Here is a 26,617-nt window from a genome sequence, read left to right as displayed (position 1 = left end):
CTGCTTGCCCCTTTCAAGGGATGTTCCAATAAAAGGAACCCTAAAAATGCCTTGATGCACCCCCTACATTTCCTGAGACGGACATTTCGCATGTTGGAATGTCTGAACCCTAACGGACAATATTACAGATACTTCACTCCCTTGTAAGATGGCATATATCAACTATGAGCTGTCCCGTATGAAAGTCAATGTTGCAGCACTGAGTGAAACACGGTTCACAGGAACTGGTTCATTACGTGAAAATGACTACATCTTCTGCTGGTCTGGGAAGCTTAATAGGACAAAGCGTAAGCATGGAGTAGGTTTCGCCAGAAACTAATTGGTTGAGACAATTGAAGAACCTGAGTGTCACTCAGAGAAAGACTCCTGTCTGTACATATCCCAATAAATGCAACAGGTTTTGGTACCTTCGTCGGTGCTTATGCTCCAATGATGTCCTACGAGTTAGAGAAAAGGGAGAGATTTTATGATGAACTTGACCAACCATTGACAAATGTACCAAAAAGTGACAAAATATTTCTTTTAGGAGACTTTATTGCACGTGTTGGAAAAGACTTTGATTCATGGCCATTTGTACTTGGGCGCCATGGTATTGGAGCTATGAATTCAAATGGCCAGCTGTTAAAATTCTGCAGCAATCACAGCTTAGTCATCACCAACTTGTTGTTTCCTATGAAAGCCAGATGGAAAATGACATGGCAATACCCCCATTCCACCCACTGGACTGAACTTGATTTCATTATTGTCTGATGTTGGGATGTGACGGATGTCCAGATCTCCAGACCTATGCATAGTGCTGATTGTGGAATGGATCGTGCTCTTGTTCGTTTTAAGTGTTTCGTTATATTCAAAAATATAAGAAAGTATGAACATTAAGCTCATCCATGGACAAATGTGCAGCTCCTCAAGGATAGCCAAAAGAGAGGAATTTCAGCAAGCAATAGCTGACACCTTTGCTGAAAAACCCATTCCAGGTGAACCTCAGAGTCCAGAAGAGGAGTAGATGTCCTTTTGAGATACTATGTATGCAACAGCAAGAGTTCCTGGTGTAAGGAAAAGAAATTATGCTGAGTGGTTCAAAGCTCATGAAGCTGATTTAGCTCTGATGATGAAAGCAAAGAGGAAGGCAAGAGTGCAGTTCTTGCACACCCCAAGCAACGTAAGTAAATTGCAAATGAGGAAAGAATCCCTAAACGTCCAGCGATAATGTTGTAGTAGTATGAGAGAATACTGCTTTGATCTGTCAGCATTTGCAAACGTGTGCTAAAAATGCTGATGCACATGGAATGTTTGTTGGACTTAAAGGCGATGGACCTTGTTGTCACCAGATCTGCTCTGCTGCGCACTACAATAGGAGAAATGAACACTTCCAAAGAGAGAATTATTGTTGGGTGGAGCATTATCTGGATCTGTACGATAGACAAAATGTAGTAAGTGAAGAAGCACTGTGCTTTTTTGACTAACCAGTTAAAAATGAACTAGATGCACAACCCCCCCCCCCCCACCCACCCCCACCATGGAAGATGTTACAGAAGCGCTAAAAAAAAGTTATCTGCAGTTGGCGCTAACGGATTGCCAGCAGAGCTCTATAAGCTGGGAGGCCTGTTTCATGAACTGTTCTTGCTTATCAGCATGTGGGGGAAAAAGGAGTTCCCTAGGAAATGAGAGAAGCCAAATCATAACCATGTAGAAGAACAAAGGTAACAAGTCAGATTGCAACAACTACGGCAACATTTCACCATTGATGTAGTTGGAAAGATCTTTGCCCGGATAGTACTCAGTCACCAACAAAAACTTTCTAATGTCTATCCAGAAAGCCAATGTGGGTTCAGAGCTGGTCATTCAACCATGGACATGATCTTTACCTTGAGACAAGTTCAAGTAAAGTGCTGAGAACAGCAGAAGCCATTACATGTTGCTTTTGTAGACCTGACCAAAGCCTTTGATATGGTTAGCAGAGATGGTGTGTTCTCCCTTACATAGGAGCAGGAGTGGTCCATTCAGCCCCTTGGCCTGACCCGCCATTCAATATGTTGATGGCTGATCATCCACTTCAGTGCCTTTTTCCTACACTATCCCTATATCCCTTTATGTCATTGATATTTAGAAATCTGTCAGTGAGCTTCCACAGCCCTCTGAGGTAGAGAATTCCAAAGATTCACAATCCCCTGAGTAAAGATATTGCTCCTCCTCTCTGTCCTAAGTCCATGTGGAAATGCAGCAAGACCTGGACAATATCTAGACTTGGACTGATAAGTGGCAAGTAATATTTACGCCACACAAGTGCCAGGCAATGACCATCTCCATCTCCAACTATATCCCCATGACATTCAATGGCATTACGATCTCTGAATCCCCACTATCAACATCCTGGAGGTTACCGTTGACCAGAAACTGAACTGGAGTAGCCATATAAATACCGTGGCTTAAAGGCCTGCTCTGGTAAAAAAATTGAAACCTGACCCGGGGGCCAACCCGACCACATCCAACCCGAACTCGACCTGGGCCTGAGTCCTTTAATTTTTTTCTGCACCGGACCCGACCCGACTACCGTAATAAAGTTAATGATATCAAACAGGTTATTGTGCTCTACTTTGTCCAAATGTTGTGATCCTGTTCATCCGTTCCGGCAGCAGGCTATTCCTGCAGAATCGTGCAGATGGAGTTGGGAATCTGAGCTGAATCTCGTCACCAGGAACCAACGACATGCCCCCACCCCCCCGCAACTTTCACACACAAGCATTCATAGTGTACTGTAGTGTAGAATCACTTTTGGATGCATGGAAGCTACAGCATGAGCACGATGATGTCATAGAGACACTCACTTGCTCACTACAGAGTGCGGAGTCCGGACTGCGCATTTCCCGTCTTGACCTGAATGTTCAATTGAAGAATACTTCCCGGAGCAAGGCAGCACTGTCCACATCCAGGCCGACCTAAACCGAGCCCGAATGCTAGACTTGGAAGAGAGACCCAACCCGACCCGAAACCGACACAGCTTTACCGTGGCTACAAGAGCAGGTCAGAGGCTAGGGATCCTGCAGTGAGTAACTCACCTCCTGACTCCCCAAAGCCTGTCCACCACTGCAGCGAGTAACTCACCTCCTGACTCCCCAAAGCCTGTCCACCATCTACAAGGCACAAGTCAAGAGTGTGATGGAATACTCTCCACTTGCCTGGATGGGTGCAGCTGCAACAACACTCAAGAAACTCGACACCATCCAGGACAAAGCAGCCCACTTGATTGGCACCTCATGCACAAACATTCACTCCCTCTACCACCGATGCATAGTGGCAGCAGTGTGTACCTAAAAAAATAAAGTGGCTTCCTCCTTATTTTCAAATTGTTGCCCCTGGTTTGAGACTCCCCAGCCAGGGGAAACATCTTAGCTGCATCTACCCTGTCTATCCCTTTAAGTATTTTGTAGGTTTCAATGAGATCACCTCTCATTCTTTGAAACTCTAGCGAATACAGTCCCAGTTTCCCCAGTCTTTCTCCATAGGACAGCCCTGCCATCATGGGAACAAGTCTGGTGAACCTTGCTTCAATTGTATAGAACCTTCTGTTCCATGTCCTTTAATTTTACCAACCAACCTCTTGTGGGGGACTTTATCAAAAGCCTTCTGAAAATCCAAGTATACTACATCCACCGACACCCCTTTATCAATTCTGTTAGTAACATCCTCAAAAAACTCCAACAGGTTCATTAAATACGATTTCACATTCATAAATACATGTTGACTATGCCCAATCAGATCATTATTATCCAAGTGTTCATTTATCACATCCTTTAGAATAGATTCTAGCCTTTTCCCTATTATTGATGTAAGGCTAACAGGTCTGTAGTTCCCTGTTTTCTCTCTCTCTCCCTTCTTAAATAGTGAGGTGACATTTGCAACCTTCTAATATGCAGGAACCATTGCAGAATCAATAGAATTTTGGAAGATGATTACCAGTGCAGACACTAACTCCATAGTTATCTCTTTCAACACTCTGGGGACTTATCAGCCTTCAGCCCCATTAATTTCTCCAATACAACCTTCTTACTAATACTAATTTCCTTCAGTTCCTCATTATCCCTAGTCCCTTGGATCTCTAATTGTGGGAGATTTCTTGTATTTTCCTCAGGAAAGACCGACACAAAGTAATCATTTAGCTTCTCAGCCATTTCTCTATTCCCCATTATAAATTCTCCTGACTCTGCCTGTAATGGACCCACATTTGTCTTAGCCAAATGTTTCCTTTTTACGTACCTATAGAAGCTTTTATAGTCTGTTTTTATATTTTTTGCTAGTTTACATTCATATTCTGTTCTCTATCAGTTTCTTGGTCCTCCTTTGCTATATTCTAAAATCCTCCCAATCCTCAGGTTTACTGCTATTTCTGGCAACTTTATAAGCCTTTCCTTTTAATCTTATACAATCCTTAACTTCCTTTGTTGACTGCCTTTACCTTTGGGGTTTTTGTGCCTTGAAGGAATGTATAGTTCACAGAATCACAGAATAATACAGTGCAGAAGAGGCCCTTCGGCCCATCGAGTCTGCACCAATGCATTAAAAAACCTGACCTGTCTACCTAATCCCATTTACCATCACTTGGCCCATAGCCTTGAATGTTATGACGTGCCAAGTGCTCATCCAGGTACTTTTTAAAGGATGTGAGGCAACCTACCTCTATCACCCTCCTAGGCTGGGCATTCCAGACCGTCACCACCCTCTGGGTAAAAAAGTTCTTCCTCAAATCCCCCTTAAACCACCCGCCCCTCACCTTAAACATCTGACCCCTCGTAACTGACCCTTCAACTAAGGGGAACAGCTGCTCCCTATCCACCCTGTCCATGCCCCTCATAAGCTTGTACACCTTGATCAGGTCACCCCTCAGTCTTCTCTGCTCCAGCGAAAACAACCCAAGCCTATCCAACCTCTGTTAGTTGCTGTAAACTATGTAATATTTCTTTAAAGAGTATCCATTGTCTATGTACTGTCATACCTTTCAATGTATTTTCCCAATCCACCTCAGCCATTATACACTCGTATCTTGATAATTTCCTTTGTTCAAATTTAACACTCTGGCTTCAGATTGAACGACCGCACTTTCAAACATAATGTAAAATCATATTATGATGACTCATCCCTAAAGGTTCTTTTACAACAAGATTATTAATTAGCTTTTTCTCATTACATAATACTAGATCTAAAATAGCCTGTTCTCTAACCGGTTCCTCAACATACTGCTCTAGAAAACCATCCCTAACACACTTCAGAAACTCGTCCTCCACAGCATTAGTGCTCATTAGGTTTACCCAGTCTATGTGCAGATAGAAGTCACTCTTGATTACTGTATTACACATACTCCATGCTTCTCTAATCTCCTGATTAATATCATGCCCCACACTAGCACTATTGTTTGGTGGCCTCTCAACAACTCCTACCAATGTTTGCTGCCCCTTGCTGTTTCTTAGCTCCACCCAAACAGATTGCACATTTTCTTCTTCCGATCTGAGATACTCCCTTACTAATGTACTGATCCCATCCCTTATTATCAGTGCAACAGCACCTCCTTTTCATTCTTGCCTGTCCCTCCTAAATGTTGAATATCCTTGAATATTCAGTTCCCAGTCTTGGTCACCCAGCAGCCACCTTCAAAAATTCGGTTGTCCACCAAAACTACTCCAGATTGTGAAATCTTTCACTGTGGAATGAAAGGAAGAATCATCTATAATGGAATGACCACTGATTCATTCCCAGTACCCAGTGGAGAGTAAAGTTGTGTTCTTGCACCAGTGCTGTTTGGCATCATCTCCTGCCTACTTTTGTATGCTTTTCGGGATAAAGATTTTAGAGAAGGAGTGTTACTACGCACAAGATCAGATGGAAGATTATTCAACCTATCTAGATTTAGAGCAAAGACGAAAGTGAGACATGTTCTGATACATGAACTCCTGTTTGCTCCCGATGCAGCTTTTGTGGCGCATTCAGCTGAGGACCTGCTGTCAATTCTAAGTGCCTTCTCAACTGTTGCAGAGGAATTTGAAGGCAAAATCAGCCTACAAAAGACAGTGACTGACTGAAGGTGGTCAGACTGAAACAGAATTGCAAATAAAAAAAAACCTTGAATTGAACAATGTTGACAAGTTCTGCTACCTAGGGTCTACTGTCTCAAATGAAATGAAGCTTGATGAGATATCAGCTTGTATTGGTAGTGCTGCTGCAGAATTTAGAAAGCTTCAGTTTAGAGTCTGGAAAAACCCCAAACTCAATTGCTACATGACTAAGAATCTATAATGTCTGCATATTAGGTAGGCTGCTGTATGGTGCTAAAACTTTACATATCAGAAGCAGGAACACAGATTGAATTCATTTCATATGTTTTGCTTGAGAAAGATCCATGGGATCCATTGGCAGCATAGAGTCTCCAACCCAGAAATACTGCAGCTTTCTAATTCAAAAATTATCACGGTACTGCTCAAGCGACATCGAGTATGATGCTAGGCCACATCGTTAGAATGGGTGACAGCCGCCTACCGAAAGTTGCACTGTATAGAGAGCTGCCTGCTGCCAGTAGACCTGGTAGATGGCCAAAGCTAAAATGCAAGGACTTGTGCAAGCAAGACATAATTTCATGCCAGATTGACTTAAACAGCTGGGAAAAGTCTGCACATGTCCGAAGCACTTGGCGCTAAAGCCTCCGGACTGAAGCACAAAAATTTGAAGAACTATGTCTTTAGATTGCCACAGAATAGCGCCATTGCAGGAAAAAGCATGCTGCAGTAGCCCCTGCATCAGCATATGACAACCTATGATGTCCTTATTGCAACCAGTAATGCCTTGCTCGAATTGAACTATTCTCTCACCTGAACATTCTCAACAGATGAGCAGTAGATGCCAATCATTGGCAACAATGCAAAGCCAAAGAGAAAGGGAAAATTAATAATTGCCCCAGCATCAACTGCTGTTTGCAGAATAGGGTTCTAATCGTCCACCTTTGCATAGAGAAGTGAAACGACTGATATGCCTGGCTCTGAATTTTAAGCTCTGTCCCACTGTCATAGATTCCCCAACCAGATAACTGTTGCCTAACTTAAACCTTAGAAAAGCACCATTCATGTCATTGTTTCCTTTTCCTACACTGTGTATTTGTTACCTCTCTGAGAGTGACTGACGTTCAGTGCTAATCAGTGCCAGGTTAAGGGTAGTTTCTGTGATATGGATATGTGCACATTAGGAAGTGGGTTGAGACAACCCAAACTTTCACTGAACCAGAGGTGCAACAACTGTGCTCAAACCTACCAAACCATCAATTTCTTCTATATTTTTAAATAAATTAATTTATCTCGTAAAACTTACAGTATAAATTGAGGGTTTGGCTTTTACCTGGTAGTAATAACATGTTGTTTCGCTCATGTGGGAGGTTTTTCTAATGCTGTGTTTGTCATTGGCATGTTATATGATCTCCAGCACCAGTGGAATAAAGAACAAAGAACAGTACAGCACAGGAACAGGCCATTCGGCCCTCCAAGCCTGCCATCTTGATGCCTGCCTAAACTAAAACCTTCTGCAATTCCGGGGACCATAGCCCTCTATTCCCATCCTATTCATGTATTTGTCAAGATGCCTCTTAAACGTCGCTATCGAACCTGCTTCCACCACCTACCCTTGCAGCAAGTTCCAGGCACTCACCACCCTCTGTGTAAAGAACTTGCCTCGCACATCCCCTCTAAACTTTGCCCCTCGCACCTTAAACCTATGCCCCCTAGTAATTGACTCTTCCACCCTGGGAAAAAGCTTCTGACTATCCACTCTGTCCGTGCCGCTTATAACTTTGTAAATCTCTATCATGTCGCCCCTCCACCTCCGTCGTTCCAGTGAAAACAATCCGAGTTTATCCAACCTCTCCTCATAGCTAATACCCTCCAGACCAGGCAACATCCTGGTTAACCTCTTCTATACCCTCTCCAAAGCCTCCACGTCCTTCTGGTAGTGTGGCGACCAGAATTGCACGCAATATTCTAAGTGTGGCCTAACTCAAGTTCTGTACAGCTGCAGCATGACTTGCCAATTTTTATACTCTATGCCGTATGCCTTCTTGACTACCTTATCCACCTGCGTTGCCACTTTCAGTGATCTGTACGCCCAGATCTCTCTGCCTGTCAATGCTCCTAAGGGTTCTGCCATTTACTGTATACTTCCCACCTGCATTAGACCTTCCAAAATGCATTACCTCACATTTGTCCGGATTAAACTCCACCTGCCATTTCTCCGCCCAAGTCTCCAACCGATCTATATCCTGCTGTATCCTCTGACAATCCTCATCACTATCCGCAACTCCACCAACCTTTGTGTCGTCCGCAAACTTACTAATCAGACCAGCTACATTTTCCTCCAAATCATTTATATATACTACAAACAGCAAAGGTCCCAGCACTGATCCCTGCGGAACACCACTAGTCACATCCCTCCATTCAGAAAAGCACCCTTCCACTGCTACCCTCTGTTTTCTATGACTGAACCAGTTCTATATCCATCTTGCCAGCTCACCTCTGATCCCGTGTGACTTCACCTTTTGTACCAGTCTGCCATGAGGGACCTTGTCAAAGGCTTTACTGAAGTCCATATAGATAACATCCACTGCCCTTCCTTCATCAATCATCTTTGTCACTTTCTCAAAAAACTCAATCAAATTAGTGAGACACGACCTCCCCTTCACAAAACCATGCTGCCTCTCGCTAATAAGTTCGTTTGTTTCCAAATGGGAGTAAATTCTGTCCCGAAGAATCCTCTCTAATAATTTCCCTACCACTGATGTAAGGCTCACCGGCCTATATTTTCCTGAATTATCCTTGCTACCCTTCTTAAACAAAGGAACAACATTGGCTATTCTCCAGTCCTCTGGGACCTCACCTGCAGCCAATGAGGATGCAAAAATTTCTGTCAAGGCCCCAGCAATTTCTTCCCATGCCTCCCTCAGTATTCTGGGGTAGATCCCATCAGGCCCTGGGGACTTATCTACTTTAATGCTTTGCAAGACACCCAACACCTCTTCCTTTTTGATAATGAGATGACTGAGACTATCTACACTCCCTTCCCTAGACTCATCATCCACCAAGTCCTTCTCTTTGGTGAATACTGATGCAAAGTACTCATTTCGTACCTCGCCCATTTCCTCTGGCTCCACCCATATATTCCCTTCTCCGTCCTTGAGTGGGCCAACCCTTTCCCTAGTTACCCTCTTGCTCTTTATATATGTATAAAAAGCCTTGGGATTTTCCTTAATCCTGTTTGCCAATGACTTTTCATGACCCCTTTTAGCCCTCCTGACTCCTTGCTTAAGTTCCTTCCTACTGTCTTTATATTCCTCAAGGGATTCGTCTGTTCCTAGCCTTCCAGCCCTTACGAATGCTTCCTTTTTCTTTTTGACTAGGCTCACAATATCCCGCGTTATCCAAGGTTCCCGAAACTTGCCAAACTTATCCTTCTTCCTCACAGGAACGTGCTGGTCCTGGATTCTAATCAACTGACGTTTGAAAGACTCCCACATGTCAGATGTTGATTTACCCTCAAACAGCCGCCCCCAATCTAAATTCTTCAGTTCGTGCCTAATATTGTTATAATTAGCCTTCCCCCAATTTAGCACCTTCACCCGAGGACTACTCTTATCCTTATCCACAAGTACCTTAAAACTTAAATTAAAATAGTTGTCATGTTAACTATTAAGTAGTGTCCTTGGCATCTCTCTTCAGTTGGTTTCATAAACATCTTGGCCAAATAAAATATACATCAAAGTTGTATCAATTTGCTTCTCAACTTAGAATTCCAGTTTGTTCAGGAAAAATCAATAATTGCCCCAGTATCACCTGCTGTTTGCTGAATAGAGTTCTAATCTTCTACCTTTGCATAGAGAAGTGAAACGACTGATATGCCTGGCTCTGATTTGGGCGGCACATGGACGGCACAGTGGCGCAGTGGTTAGCACCACAGCCTCACAGCTTCAGTGACCCGGGTTCAGTTCTGGGTCCTGCCTGTGCAGAGTTTGCAAGTTCTCCCTGTGACCGCGTGGGTTTCCTCCCACAGCCAAAGACTTGCAGGATGATAGGTAAATTGGCCATGGTAAATTGCCCCTACTGTAGGTAGGTGGTAGGGAATATGGTAGGAGAATTGAGGGAAGGTGGGGATGTGGTAGGGAATATGGGATTAATGTAGGATTAGTGTAAATGGGTGGTTGTTTGTCGGCACAGACTTGATGGGCCGAAGGGCCTGTTTCAGTGCTGTATCTCTCTATGACTCTAAATTGTGAAATGATAGTATTACGCATGTAATATACTTTATTTTCATTCTGTCTCTGATTTCCACCTCCCCCCCCACCCCGCCTCCTTATCACCTCCATTGAAGGTGCTGACTCCTTGCTGTGGAATAGTTTCACAAGTGCAAGGTGGCCTCTACTACAGTGCTGGAAATACTCAGTAAGTCCGGCAGCATCTGTGGAGAGAGAAACAGATTTAATGTTTTAGGTCTGTGACCTTTCATCAGAACCGGTGGGGTCATGGTCCGGGGAGGTAAGGAAGTGTCTGAGAGTTGCTGCTCAGCCTCTGCAAGGTAGACCTGGATAGACAACAGCAGCACCACCCTTGTCATGAGGTTTGATCACAATGTCAGGGTTAGACTTGAGAGAACAGAGTGTAGCAGGTTCAGGGGGAGGCAGGTTGTAGTGAGTGAGGGGAGCAGAGAAATTAAGATGGCCGATGTCACGCCGTGTGACTGGTAGTTTTTGGTTTTGTCAAGAAACCCCTACAGAGTGGTGGAGCCAGGTTCAATCGAGGCATTCAAAAGAGAATTAGATAGTTACCTGAAAAGGAAGAATGTACAGGATAATGGGGAGAGGGTGGGGGAATGGCATTGTGAATTGCTCACTCAGAGAGCTGCTGCAAACATGATGGGCCAAATGGCCTCCTGTGCTGTAACAATTCTGTGATTCTAACCACTCTGAGTAAAGAAATTTCTCCTTATTTCCTTATTGCATTTATTAATAACTATCTTGTATTTTTGACCGCAAGTTTTGGATTGTCCCACAAGTGGAAACATTCTGTTCAGATCTATCCTTTTCAACCCATTCATAATTTTAAAGATCTCCATGAGGTCTCACATAAATCTCTTTTCTAAAGAAAAAAGACATACCGTGGCAATTTTCCACATTGCCGGGTAGTTGCCAGTGTTGTAGTTGTACTGAAACAGGTTGGCAATGGACAGGGCTAGTTCTGAAGCACAAGTCTTCAGTACTATTGCCGGAATGTTGTCAGGGCCCGTAGCCTTTGCAGTATCCAGTCCCTTCAGCCGTTTCTTGATATCACGTGGAGTAAATCGGATTGGCTGAAGACTGGCATCTGTGATGCTGGGGACCTCAGAAGGAGGCCGAGATGGATCATCCACTCGGCACTTCTGGCTGAAGTTGGCAAACACCACCACCTTCTCGAAGACAATTAAGGATGGGCAACAAATACTAGTTGGGATGGTCCCTGATTTGAGCCTGGTGTTTTCCAGGTTGAAAGTCAAATCTAGGTTGGACAAACAAACAGTCTTGTGATTCATAACACAAACAGCTTTTTTTTCTAAAGAAAAAAGTCCTAGTCTGTTCAGTATTTCCCAGTAGCTTTAAACTCTCAGTTCTGGTACCATTGTTCTAATTTCTGTGCAGTTTCTCCGGTGTTTCTCTGTCCTTTTTATAGTATGGAGACTGGAACTGTGCACAGTACTCCAAGCTGGCCTGACCAGGATACTATACATGTTTAAGTACTTTTAAATTCTGTGCCTCTAGGAGCACGGAATACAAATGCGAGGAGATGAGAGTGAACCATATTGTTTAGGTCACAATTGGAATACTGCATAAGGTTTGCATCCAATTATGAGGATGTTGGAGCCATGGGGAAAGCTTTTGGAAGGATAGAGGAGGACGCAGACAGGTTAGAAGAGTTTATGTGGCAATGACAGTTCAAAATAAATGCATGTGAAGTACATCCTGAGAAAAAGAGAATAGGAATTTAGTTGAAGGGTTCACAAACTCAAGATTAGTACTAGACAAGATTAGTACAAACAGGGGTGTATGACTGGAAGTTTTTGGTTTTGTCAAGAAAACTCTACTGGGTAGTGGAGGCAGGTTCAATCGAGGCATTCAAAAGGGATTAGATAGTTACCTGAAAAGGAAGAATGTACAGGGTATTGGGAAGAAGGTGGGGGAATGGAACTAAGTGAATTGCTCACTCGAAGAGCTGGTGCAGACATGATGGGCCAAATGACGACCTCCTGTGCTGTAACATTCTGAGTGTTAAACCACCACAAAGATCTCAGTGTGTTTTTAAAAGAAGGCTTTCAGAGTTGTGAGTTTCTGCTTTGAGCTGAAGCGAACTACAAGGCAACTGTTTGGCTACAGGTAAAGAAGCCTGGGCTTAGGGCAGACCATTGGTTATCCAGTCTAACATGCCATCAGGACAATAGTGTGAATGCCGAGGTGGTTCGAGAGGTGACCAGACTGAACTGTTAAGAGGAGGATTGCGTCGCTTGCTGTTGACGGGACCTCATTACTACTTTTTCCGCATCCTGGAGGACAGAACTTGAAAAACTACCTGAGGAAGATCCTGATTTTGTTGTACTGTGGGAGTGTCTGATGCCACCTGGCTGATGAGACTGTCCAGAGGATCTGTAAGGAGTTTCCTTGATGCATCTGCTAATTAATGTGTAACGTATGAGATACATATATTGACTGGTATTTAACTGTTATTATGGTTTTGGTTTGAGTGTTAAGTAAAATTTATAAAAGTGAAATCTTGTTCTTTTGGTTTCCTAAATTGGGGTTAAACAGTGGATTAGATTCTTTTCATTTGTTATGGTCTCCACGGGGATCATAACAAAATTTGGGGTTCGGCTGGGATCTGTTCTCGATTCGGCTGTTAAATGGGTTCATCTGAATTTTCCAAGACAAACAGGATTTCACAGTTACTTTTGGCTGGGTTCAGTGGGAAATCAACATCTGTAGCATTAATGTACAAGAAATTAAAAGGGAAGAATTGACTCAGTATATTGCAGCAGTTGAAAAGGTCGAATTGGTCACGATATCAGCACATATGGGGGTTAGTGTAAGCCCAGGGGCTAGGAGAGTGGAGATAAGCCAAGAATTGGTTCCTTGCCTGAAGCTGATGAAAGATGATGATGATGTTTTCTGCTAGTGTTCAAGTGGAACTAGCCAAAATTGAGTTAGAGAAGCTAAGATTGGAAAGAGAAAGAGGAGAGGAAAAGGAAAAAGAAAGAGACAAGAAAGGGAAAGACAAAGACAATTTGAAATGAGAAAACTTGAATTTGAAAGGGAAAGGGAAGAGAACAGGAAATGCAAAAATTGGCATTAGAATACAGTGAGAACGGAAAAGTTCAGCCAGTGTGCGTGCATCAGGGGTGAAATTGAGGGTGACCCAAATAAATCTCCTTGTAGTTTTGATTTGGCAAGGAATATGCACTTGATACCTAAATTTAGTGAAGAGGGAGTAGAAATGTACTTTGTATGTACTTTGTATCATTTGAGGAAATTGCCATGAATTTGGAGTGGCCTAAATCATCTTGGTCAAAGCTTCTACAGAGTGTTTTAGTAGGGAAAGCTTTGCACGCGTAATCCTGTCTTTCAGATGAACACTCATGAGACTATGACCGGATGAAGACTGTTGTCCTCAATGCCAATGAGTTGGTACCAGAGGCCTACAGATAAAAGTTTAGAAAGTTGAAAAAGAAACAGAGTCAGAAATAAATGGAATTTGCTAGAGAAAAGGAAGCGGTGTTTGATCGATGAAGGCTGTGCAAGATTTTGAGAGCCTTAGGAAAGTAATTCTGATCGAAGAATTCAAAGTAGTGTCGCTTCAGGCAGAACATAAAATTGTCAAAATAAGGGATGCAGCAGCAATGGCAAATGATTACACATTGACCCACAAAAGCAGTATTCATAGGCTTCAGTTTGGAAACTTTGAGAAGTTGGAGAGATAGGAAGGTTGCTATGAAGACATCTGATATCTATTGAGAAAGCTGGCAAAAGTAAAGAGACAGACACACCTCAGGTTAGTAAAAGAAAAAGCCATGAGTAAAAGTTTGCTTCGAAGGGACTGACATGCTGTTTCTTTCATAGAAAAGGACATATGAAGGCTGAGTGTTGGAAGTAGAAAAACCAGCCTGTTGCATGTGTACAGTCAAAGGATGTTTCCCCAGGAGATACTGTCCTAGTGGGCAGTGTTTACGTCAAGTAGGTAGTTTTTCCCAGGATCACGAAGAGTGAATTAGTTTGCAGAGAACTGTAGATGTCTTGTGTTGGAGGGTGAAGTATCCTCACAGTCGTCTGGTAAAGCAGGCAAGTCAGTTGTTATCCTTAGGGATACAGGGACAGCACAGTCACTCATGTTGGCGGATGACCTAAACCTATTCCCTGGTAGTTCGCTGAATTTGAAGGTGTTAATCCAAGGTATTGATGGAACCCATTTATCCGATCCCTTACATGGAGTTGATTTAAAATGCGACTTGGTCACTGGTTATGTTACCTTTGTGTTGTTCCTATTTTGCCTATTGAGGGGGTAGATTTTCTGCTAGGAAATGACGACTTGGGATAAGGTATTGATGTCTCCAGTAGTTTCAGAAAAGCCAGCTGAGGCTACTGAAACTGAAGTTTTACAGAAAAGAAAGTTCCTGGAATATTCCTAAATTAGATCCCAGGCTAATAGGATTCAACAAGATGAGAAGGATTCAGTGGTTGTGGAGGACAATTCGGGTGTTGGTTGGCTGAAACCTTTTTCAAGGATTTGGATGGGGATGTTGATAAAAAGCTCCAAGGCTAATGATGGTGAATTGTTTAGCAGATCTTCCTTGGTTGAGCCACAACAGGCAGACCCTAACTTAGGAAGCTTGTCTCAGACAGTCTGTTCTGAGGCAGAGGCTGTAAAGGTGTTATATCAAGAATGACATTTTAAATAGAAAGAGGAGATCTTCCAAGATGCCTACTGATGAGAATTGGGCTGTAGTTCATCAAATTGTTGTCCCTTGCTACCGCAGTGAAATTTTGAGAATGCTCATGAGATTCCAGTTGCAGGTCATTTGGATATTCAGAAGACTCAGGCTATGGTAATAATGAATTTTTACTGACCGAAACAGCCCAGTGATGTGGTTGACTTCTGTAAGACATGTCACAGATGTCAGATGATTAGGAAGCCACAGCTTTCAATTAAGATAGCCCTATTAATACTGATACCTGCATTTGACTAACTGTTTTGAGGGTACTGTTGGATTGTGTAGGTGTAACACAGATGGCAGAGAATGTAGATGGTAATACTGGTGCACGTGATAAACCAGAGGATGAGCCTTAGACTGAGTGTTCCCAGTTTGGGCCTCCTGCACACAGACGTTTTAGATGGTTTGGACGAGGTACTACAACATTTACATGAGCACCAGAGGAAAGACCTGGCTGACCTATTAAGGGAGTAAAAACCAGTATGTGCATAGGAGCAGGGGTAGGCCATTTAGCTCATCAAGCATGCTCTGCCATTCAGTATGATCATGGCTGATCATCCACTTCAATGCCTTTTTCCCACACTATCCCCATATCCCTTTATGTCATTGGTATTTGGAAATTGGTCAATCTCTACTTTAAACATACTCAATGACTGAGCTTCTACAGCCCTCTGGGGTAGAGAATTCCAAAGATTCACAACCCTCTGAGTAAAGAAATTACTCCTCATCTCTGTCCTAAGTGACTTTCCCCTTATTTTGAAATTGTCTCCCCTGGTTCTAGACTCCCCAACCAGGGGAAACCTCTTGACTGCATTTACCCTGTCTATCCCTTTAAGTATTTTGTGGGTTTCAATGAGATCACCTCTCATTCTTTGAAACTCTAGAGGATACAGGCCCAGTTTCTCTAATCTCTCTTCATAGGACAGTCCTGCCATCGCGGGAACAAGTCTGGTGAACCTTTGTTGCACTCCCTCTATGGCAATAATGTCCTTCTGAAGGTAAGGGGACAAAACTGTACACAGTACCCCAGGTGAGGTTTAACCAGATAAGCCAGGTCATATTTTTCTGGCTATTCATGAGGTTGATGGAGGAGAAGCTGAACCAATTAAACAAAAACCTACAGACTTAATCCTAGTAAATTGGCTAAAGTCAGGGAGGAGGTTCAGTACTTGTTAAGTAATGATATCATTGAGCCTAGTCGAAGTAGTTGAAGTTCTCCTGTTGTTTTGGTACAAAAACCAGATGCTTCTCAAAGGTTCTGTAAAGATTACTGAGAAGTTAATGCAGTAACTAACCTATACCTATCCAATCCCAAGGCTTGTGGATTTTATTGATAGGGTGTTAGCAAGATTGATTTACTTAAAGGATACTGGCACGTTCCTTTATCTGATCAAGCCAAGTATCTGTTTTTGTGACACCAGATGGTTTGTTCCAATGTCAAGTCATGGCATTTGGTAGGAAGAATGCACCTGCGACATTTCAAAGATTGAATATCAAGTGATTGCCGAATTGAGTAATTGTGTTGTGTACATTGACCTTTTGGTGTACAGTGACACATGAAGTAATCATGTCCGACATTTAAGAGCTCTGTTTGACAAGCTGGCCAAAGCTAACCTTGTCATAGACTTGGCAAACAGCAAGTTTGCCAAGGCCACAGTCACTTAGTTAGGACAGATCATGGATCAAGGTGAAGTATTACCATGAGAGGCCAAGTTCAGGCGATAATAGATTTTCCCGTACCCAAGACAAAGGAAGAAGTGTTACGATTTCTGGGTATTTGTGGGTTCTACAGAAAATTTGTTCCTAACTTCACAGCAGTCACCCCATTGACAAATCTGTTGAACATGAAGTTTGAATGGTCAGATTCATGCCAAACTGCATTTGGGAAGATAAAGGCCATTTTAGTAAAAGAACTAGTTCTTGCAGCCCCAGATTTTATAAACCAATTTGTTGCCTGAAACTGCTCTTTCATTATATGCAGAAATTGAAATGAAGAGTTAACTGTGCTTTCCTATTTTGGTTGGGCCTGCCCAAGATGTTGGGGAAATATAGAACTTGCCTGTTTCTAAACTACACTTTGTCCAAGTGCTCTGTTCTCACAGCATCCACCAAGGTGAATTTTGTGAGGCATTTTTCTTTCTCATAGTTGTCTCCAGCTGCAGCATGGTATGCAAACAGGAAAAGCAACCTACCTTATTAGCTGTAAGCATGTTCTAGTGCCGAACTATAAAAACAAATACAATAGATCTTCGTGGTAACACTAATTTTGGGAGCCAACTACAAATGATTTAATCATCTGATGCAACCTGTGTTCATTATTTACAGTGTTCATTTCTTTTCAAATAAAATAGAGATATCTTAAATGCTGGTATTGAAATTAGTGCCTGCATTTTGAAGATCTGCAATTTGACTAGAATACACCAATGAATGACTAGGTATGGCTAAGTTAGTTTAAAATGTAACTGCATTTACAGTGTTTCATGTTGTTGGAAATAGTTATGTAAATTATGATCTGAAAAGCCCATTCGTTCTATATACATTGTTACGTCCACTCGGTCATGGATTGTGTTTAATCCAGTTAAATTTTAGAGGAAACCTTCTTTTCCATTTTGCCCTCTCTTCAAAAATGTAGCAAAATTCAGAATATTGGTCTCATCTTACTGTATCTGAGGCTTCAGTTTTGTAGGAGACATCCGGAGGAGGGATGATTTGCAAAATGAATCATCCAGTGAGGCGATATGGGTTAAGCTCAGAAATAAGAAAAGGGCAGCCACACTACTAGGAGTGTACTATAGACCCCAAATATTGAGAGGGAGATAGAAGAACAAATATATAGGCAAATTTCTGAGTGCAAAAACTATAAGGCAATAATGGGGATTTCAACTACCCTAATATCAACTGGGATACAAACAGTGTGAAGGGCACGGAGGGTACAAAAATCTTGAACTGCATTCAAGAGAACTTTTTAGCCAGCACATAACAGGCCCAACGAGAGGGGGCGCAATTCTAGATTTAGTCATCGGTAATGAAGATGGGCAAGTGGATGAAGTAGCAGTGGGTGACCGTTTTGGAGATAGTGACCATAATACAGTTAGTTTTAGTATAATCATGGAAAAGGACAAAGATAAAATAGGAGTAAAAGTTCTAAATTGGGGGAAGGCAAATTTTCCAAAGCTGAGAGGTGACCTGACGAAAGTGGACTAGTTACAGCGACTTAAAGGAAAATCAGTGGCAAACCAGTGGGAGGCATTCAAAAGCGAGATTCTACAGGCACAGTGTCGACATGTCACCACAAAGATAAAGGGTGGTACGTCCAAATCTAGAGCCCCCTGGTTATCTAGAAGCATACAGGGTAAGATTAAGCAGAAGAAGAAAGCTTATGATGGTCATAAAAAACTTAATACTGTAGAAAGCCTAGAGGAGTATAGAAAGTGCAGGAGTGAAGTAAAAAAGGAAATTAGGAAAGCAAAGAGAGGACGTGAAAAATTATTGGCAGGTAAAATCAAGGAAAACCCAAAGATGTTTTATCAGTACAGTCAGAGCAAGAGGATAACTAAGGAAAGGGTAGGGCCCATCAGAGATGTACAGGGAAGTTGTGCAAGGATGTTGAAGATGTGGGTAGGGTTCTTAATGTGTTTTTTGTCTCTGTCTTCACAAAGGAGAGGGATGATGCAGACGTTGTAGTAAAAGAGGAGGAGTGTGAAATATTAGATACGATGAGCATAATGAGAGAGGACGTATATCCTTGAAAGTAGATAAGTTGCCAGGGCCAGATGGATTGTATTGCAGGCTGAAAAAGGAAGCCAGGGAGGAAATAGCGGATACTCAGAGGATCATCTTCAAGTCCTCACTAGATACAGATGAGGTACCAGAGGATTGGAGGTCTGCGAATGTTGTACCATTGTTTAACAAAGGTGTGAGGGATAGGCCAAATAATTATAGGCTGGTCAGTCTGACCTCCAATGGTGGGTAAATTATTAGAATCAATTCTGAGAGACCAGATAAACTGACACTTAGGCACAGATTGATCAGGAATAGTTGGCATGGATTTGTTAAGGGAAGGTCATGTCTTACTAACTTGATCGAATTTTTTGAGGAAGTAACAAGGAGGATTGATGAGGGTAGTGCAGTGGATGTGGTCTACATGGATTTTAGTAAGGCATTTGACACGATCCCACATGGCTGACTGGTCAGAAAAATTAAAGCCAATGGGATACAGGGAAATGTGGCAAGGTAGATCCAAAAATTGCTTAGTGACAGGAAACAAAGCATAGTGGTTGACAGATGTTTTTGCGAATGAAAAGCTGTTTCCAGTGGTGTTCCACATGGCTCAGTGCTGGGTCCCTTGCTGTTTGTGGTATATATTAATGATTTAGACTTTAATATGGGAGGCATGATTGGTAAATTTGCATATGACACAAAAATTGGTCATGTAGTTGATAGTGAAGAGGCCAGCTGCAGACTCCAGAACGATATCAATAGTTTGATTGAGTGGGTGGAAAAGTGGCAAATGGAATTCAATCCGGAGAAGAGTGAATGCATTTGGGGAGGGCAAACAAAGCAAGGGAATACACAATAAATGGGAGGATATTGAGAGGGGTAGAAGAAGTGAGACACGTTGGAGTGCATGTCCACAGGTCCCTGAAGGTGGCAGGACAGGTAGATAGAGTGGTGCAGAAGGCATATGGAATTATTTCCTTTATTGGCCGAGGTATAGAATACAAAAGCAGGGATGTAATTCTGGAACTGTATAAAACACTGGTTAGGCCACAGCTGGAGTATTGCGTACAGTTCTTATTACAGGAAGGACATAATTGCTCTGGAAAGAGTACAGAGGAAATTTACAAGAATGTTGCTAGGCTTGAAAGTTTAATCTATGAGGAAAGATTGGATCAGCTAGGGTTGTTTTCCTTAGAACAGTGGAGGCTAAGGGGTGACTTAATTGAGGTGTACAAAATTATGAGGGGCCTAGATAGAGTAGACAGGAAGGACCTGTTTCCCCTAGTGGAGAGGTCAATTACCAGGGGGCACAGATTTAAGGTGATTGGTAGAAGGATTAGAGGGGAATATGAGGAAAATATTTTTCATCCAGAGGGTGGTGGGTGTCTGGAATTCACTGCCCGGTTTGGTGGTGGAGGCAGAAACCCTGAATTCTTTTGAAAGGTACCTGGACATGCACCTGAAGTGCTGTAACCTGCTAGGCTACAGACCAGGTGCTGGAAGGTGGGATTAGATTGGGAGGCTAGTTTTTTCAGCTGGCGTAAACACGATGGGCTGAATGGCCTCATTCTGTGCCATGACCTTTCAATTGTTCTAAGGCAGCTATGATTACTCTCAATTACTGGTACTTAGAACATAAGAAATGGATGCAGGAGTAAGCCATTCGGCCCCTCAAGCCTGCCCCCCATTCAATAAGATCATGGTTGATCTGCCCCAGAACTCAACTGCTCTTTCATGCCAGCTCCTCATAGTCCCCAACATTTCAAAAATATGTCTACCTCCTCTTTAAGTACTTTCAGTGATCCAGCCTCCACAACTCTCTGGGGTAGAGAATTACAGACATTCACTACCCTCAGAGAAGAAGTTCCTTCCCATCTCAGTTTTAAAGGAGTGTCCCCTTATTCTGTAACAATTTTCCCTAGTTCAAGATTCCACTACTGGAAACATCTTCTCAACATCTACCCTGTCAAGCCCCCTCAATCTTGTACGTTTCAATAAGATCAGCCCTCATTCTTCTAAACTCTACTGAATAAAGGCCTAACCTGTTTAGCCGTTCTTGATAAGTCAACCCCTTCAACCCAGGAATCAGCCTAGTGAATCTCTTTTGAATTTCCTCCAATGCCAGTATATCCTTTCTTAAATGCGGGGACCAAAACTGTACAAAGTACTCCAGGTGCGGCCTCACCAACACCCTGTACAGTTGTAACAAGACTTCCCTATTTTTAAACTCCAACCCCCCTAGCAGTAAAGGCCAAAATTCCATTTGCCTTCTTAATTTCTTGCTGCAACTGCATGCTAACATTTCGTATTTCATGCACAAGAACACCCGGATCCCTCTGTGCTACACTTTTTTGGAGTCTCTCTCACACACTGCACAGTGGCGCAGTGGTTAGCACCGCAGCCTCACAGCTCCAGCAACCCGGGTTCAATTCTGGGTACTGCCTGTGTGGAGTTTGCAAGTTCTCCCTGTGTCTGCGTGGGTTTTCGTCGAGTGCTCCGGTTTCCTCACACAGAGCCAAAGACTTGCAGGTTGATAGGTAAATTGGCCATTATAAATTGTCCCTAGTATAGGTAGGTGGTAGGGGAATATAGGGACAGGTGGGGACGTAGTAAGAATATGGGATTAGTGTAGGATTAGTATAAATGGGTGGTTGATGGTCGGCACAGACTCGGTGGGCCGAAGGGCCTGTTTCAGTGCTGTATCTCTAAATAAATAAATAAATAAATTTAAATAATAGTCTGCCTTTTGATTCTTCCTACCAAAGTGCATAACCTCACACCTTCCTACATTAAACTCCACTTGCCAAGTTTTGCCCACTCACTCAACCTATCGATATCCCCTTGCAGATTCCTCATGTCCTCATCAGAACATGCCCTCCCACCTATTTTTGTATTGTCAGCAAATTTGGATATATTGCACTCTGCCCCCCTCCTCCAAGTCATTAATGTAGATAGTAAATAATTGAGGCCCTAGGACTGATCCTTGTGGAACTCCACTAGTTACGTCTTTCCAACCTGAAAAACACCCATTAATCCCGACTGTCTGTCTTCTGTGAGTTAACCAATCCTCAATTCATGCTAATAAATTACCCCCAATACCATGATCTCCAATCTTGTGCAATAATCTTTTATGTGGTACCTTATCGAATGCCTTCTGGAAATCCAAATACACTACATCTGCCTGTTCCCCTTTATCAGCTCTGCTTGTTATATCCTCAAAGAACTCTTGCAAATTTTTCAAACATTATTTCCCTTTCACAAAACCATGTTGACTCTGTTTGATTGCGTAAGCTTTTCTAAATGTTTTGCTATTTCTTCCTTAATAATGCCCTCTAGCATTTTCCCAATGACTGATGTTAGGCTGACTAGCCTATAGTTTTCTGCTTTTTGTCTCCCTCCCTTCTTGAACAGGGGCGTCATATTAAGGGTTTTCCAATCCGCTGGGATCCTCCCAGAATCCAGTGAGTTCTGGAATATTTCGACCAATGTCTCCACTATCTCTGCTGCCACTTCCTTTAAAACCCTTGGATGCAGGCCATCAGGTCCTGGTGACTTGTCTGTCTTTAGTCCCATTAGTTTGTGAAAAAGTTTGTCCCTCGTGATAAAGACTGTGACAAGATCTTTCCTCCCATTAGCTCCTTGCTTGTCTGATGTCTGTGAGATGTTTATAGTGTCCTCCACCGTGAAGACCGATGCAAAATATTGGTTTAAATTATCTGCCATTCCCTGCTCCCTGTTATCAATTCTCCAGTCGCATCCTCCAACACACTCACTTTTGCTACTCTCTTTATATACCCGTAGAAACTCTTACTGTTTGTTTTTATATTTCTTGCCAATTTACTTTCATTCTCAATTTTCTCCCTCTTTATTAGCTTTTTAGTCATCCGCTGCTGGTTCCTAAAAAAAAAATTCCCTGTCTTTGCTGCAGAGAACAGCATCCATTTCCCTAACTATGCTATCCCCTATTACTACTACATTTCTCTTTTCTCCCCCCACTTGAATGGCATTCTGAACCACGGTGCTGTGGTCAGTTCACTTGTCCTCACTGCAGTCTGTGCCCCCGTCCACACAGGGAGCAAGAACCTCGTACCTATTGGATAAGGGCACTGGCTGAGGCTCCTCCAGAGCTAAATTCTGGATCCCCATACCTGCCTCACTCGCAGTCAGACCCTCCTATCCCTGACCACAGTCCAAATTTGTTGTAATTAATCTAAGGGGTGTGACTCTGTCCTGAAACAGTGTCCAGATAACTCTCTCCCTCCCTGATGTGCCGCAGTGTCCGCAGCTTGGACTCCAGCTCATCAACTCTGAGCCGAAGGTCCTCGAGCAGCCAACACTTGCTGCAGATGTGGCCACCGTGGATCGCACCGGCGTCCACCAGCTCCCACATACTACAGCTGCAACACATCGCCTGTCCAGCCATCTCTATTCCACTTAATTAATTAATTTGGATGTTAAATATTTGGATGTTTGATGCTATGTTTGATTTGAATTAACTTAAATTAAAAGTACCTGTTTAAACAATGAATTGTAACTAATACGTCTCGTCCTGCTCTGTGTTTATACACTTATTATCACACTTAACTGTTACACTACCACGATTGAAAATTTTTTAATCACCCAGCTCCTAATTTGAACCAATATCCTCCCTGCTGGTTCCCCCCCCCCCCCCCCCCCCCCTCTCTCTCATATGGTAAATTATAAAATCCACCTCAGTTTTAGTTTTTATACTAATGAATCAATCAAATCTTATTTTATATTTGATTAAATTAAAAGCTTAGCGGTAAACTCACCCCGGCCTGCTTTCTGTTTCCCCGCGCTCTCTGTTGATTGTGACGTCACTTCTCGTTTTTGATTTGCCTCTTGGGTAGTTGTCATGAAGTTTTGCTAATTTGATATTCTAGAATATGAATATATGAATATGACCTGTTCCAGAAAATGAATATGTGCTAGTGTCATTAAAGGATGAAGGAAAATGCTGTTTTCTTTTTGGAACAAATGTATTTTGACAATACTTTGATCATTTTTGATATGTCATTAAACACTATTTTGAGCAGATTTCCAACAAATTGAACCATTGGTACTTGTTATGAAGTTTTATTAATTTTAAGTCGTCTGTGTCAGTTATCTCAGGAATGGGCTCGTTTATTGAACGCAGAAGACCAAAGTATGGGTCACTGATCACTATTCAAGCTTCTTTGTAATGATACTGATAGTCAATAAACTAAAAAGCATTAATAAAGTAATCTGAAGTTGAAGGTAATGGAATTGAAGGTAACTGTTAATCTTACTGTTGTTTCCTATAGAATGCCAACTAATGAAAACAGAACGACCAAGGCCGAACACCTTTATTATCAGATGTTTGCAATGGACCACTGTCATAGAGAGGACCTTCCATGTGGACACTCCTGAAGAAAGGTGTGAGTGATACTTAAATCTGCTGCAGTTGTCTTCATAATTGTTGCACATCTAACATGTGACAGTGATTGAAAAAATATGATGGTGCTTGCATTCCAGTTACTCTTTGCCTGATAAAAATAAATCTTAATTTACTGATGACTGCAGGTGCAGCTGAAATGTTTTAAAAATATTCTGTCAACATTTTTGTTTAAGTTTTCATGGTAAATATATCCATGCATACATTTTTATTACTAGTTAAATGCAGTGCAAGTCTCTTGTGTGTCACAGGTTGAGTAGGACATCTTGGGGCTGATTTAGTGCCAGAATTATGGGAGCCTGAAGTGAATACCGTCTTACTTGTAGAAGCTCTTTATATTCCATGTTTAAATAGAATACAAGGGTTTCAGTGTATACTTTGCAGCATATGTGATTACAAATTAAATGTTGGTATGATCTGGTATGTGCTGCCTGAAAAGGTCGTGGAAGCGCATTCAATAGTAACTTTCTAAACTGAATTTGATCTATACTTGAAAAGGAACTCACTTTCAGGGATGTGGAACAAATTCAATAGCTCTTTCAAAGAGTCAGCACTGGCACAATGGCCCATATGGCCTTCTGTGCTGTATGATTCTATGATGATTCTCATTACATTCTGCTGTTACCCATCAGCGATACCTATATGGATTTTGAATTGTTGATGCACTTTTCCCAACAATGCTTATTCTTTGAAAAGGTCCTCACAACTGTACTGTAACTCGACTTTTCAACCAATGTGTCAAATAGTGTTATGACTGAGGATGATGGAGGAGTGCACTATCTTTCTCTAGTTCCACTTCTCCACGTGTCACAACATATATTTAAATGTTTTACCCAGTTACCAATACGGCCAATTATATACTTTATCTAGTTTTGTTTCAGAATAAAATCTGCCAACCAGGTTTCTTTAATAAACAACAAAATTATTAATTTATTATAAAACAAGACTTATTCAATAAAGATGCAAAGCTTTTTAACACACTGGTTGAAATATGAAAGTATAAATATATTCCCTTCTAAATAACCCAACACACACCCACACTGGTTAAAGAAAAAATAGCTTTCTCTGCAGAGAGAAACTTTACAAAAACAAAAATACTTTGGCCAAATACTTGTCAATTCTTGAAGAAAAAGGATAAGGTATGGAATTTTCCAGATGGTTCTTTGGTCTGGCATCCAGGTACATGTAGACTTTCACTGGGTGTCACGAGACACATGTGGCGGGATCTTTTGAAACTGTTCATTCTGGAGATGTCCAGAGAAAGTCTTGCAGAATTTTCTTGGGAGAAATGCTGCATCTCCAGTTCTCATGCTGGATTCTCTGGGTTTGTCAAAGAGGTGGAACAGGATGAGCTGGTTGCCTCTCTCTCTCAGCAGGCTTATACCCCAACTGCCCATTCAAACAATTCAAAAGTGAAATCAACTCCTGACCACCATATATATCTAGACATGTGACTTCTCTGTAAACAACTCCAATAGTCAGCAAGGCTCCCACTGTTTGTTTAGCAGAAGGCATGTGACTTCCATTAAGTGTTTGTTTTTAAACAAAGCCCCAAGTGTCCTTCCAGTGACTCTTTTTAAAAAAAAAAAGTCCATCATACTCATTTTGAGTAATTTAAGCAAGTAAGTTAAGAGTAAGCCATGGCAGGGAAGCTTGGCAGTGTGGAGTACGCCTCCTGTGCAATGTGGGAAGTCAGGGACACTTCCAGTGTCCAGGGCGAACACGTGTGTAGGAAGTCTTCAGTTGCAGCTACTCGAAATCCGGGTTTCAGATCTAGAGCAGCGGCTGGGGACACTGTGGAGCATCCGCGAGGCTGAAATCATCGTGGATAGCACGTACAGGGAGGTGGTCACATTGCAGTTAAAGACTGCTCAGGCAGAAAGGGAATGGGTGACCGCCAGGCAGAGTAGAAGAACTAGGCAGGCTGTGCAGGAGTCCCCTGGGTCCATCACCCTCTCTAACAGATTTTCCCCTTTGAATACTGTTGGGGGAGATAGCTTCTCAGGGGAATGCAGCAAGAGCCACAACTGTGGCACCACGGGTGGCTCAGCTGCATAGGAGGGGAGGAAAAAAAGTGGGAGAGCTGTAATGATAGGGGATTCTATCGTAAGGGGTACAGATAGGCGTTTCTGTGGCAGCGAACGTGACTCCAGGATGGTATGTTGCCTCCCTGGTGCTAGGGTCAAAGATGTCACTGAGCAGCTGCACGACATTCTGAAGGGGGAGGGTGAACAGTCAGAGGTCGTGGTTCCAACAACATAGCTAGCAAGAGGGATGAGGTCCTGCAACAAGAATTTAGGGAGCTAGGTAGCAGATTAAAAAGCAGGACTTCAAAGGTTATAATTTCTGGATTACTCTCGGTGCCATGTGCTAGTGAGTATAGGAATAGGAGGATAAAGCTGATGAATGCGTGGCTGAAGAGATGGTGCAGGAGGG

The 26,617-nt window shown here is 42.4% G+C and overlaps 1 protein-coding gene across 7 annotated transcripts in view; it reads left to right on the top strand.

Annotated features, from left to right (window-relative positions):
* akt3a (v-akt murine thymoma viral oncogene homolog 3a) overlaps window positions 1–26,617 on the top strand; it is a 538,604-nt gene that overhangs the window by 288,904 nt on the left and 223,083 nt on the right. For all 7 annotated transcript variants that reach the window (XR_010976283.1, XM_068045398.1, XM_068045396.1 and 4 more), the window contains one exon: window positions 24,051–24,162. Coding sequence is in view for 6 of the 7 variants with exons in the window: in XM_068045398.1 (XP_067901499.1) it covers window positions 24,051–24,162 (112 nt within the window). In the remaining variant the exon portion in view is untranslated. The remainder of the gene's footprint in view (window positions 1–24,050; window positions 24,163–26,617) is intronic.

The sequence above is a fragment of the Heterodontus francisci genome, chromosome 13, assembly GCF_036365525.1.
Source record: "Heterodontus francisci isolate sHetFra1 chromosome 13, sHetFra1.hap1, whole genome shotgun sequence".
Lineage (NCBI taxonomy): Eukaryota > Metazoa > Chordata > Chondrichthyes > Heterodontiformes > Heterodontidae > Heterodontus > Heterodontus francisci.
Note: the sequence above shows the minus strand (reverse complement) of the source record. Positions and strands in the feature narration are given on the sequence as shown.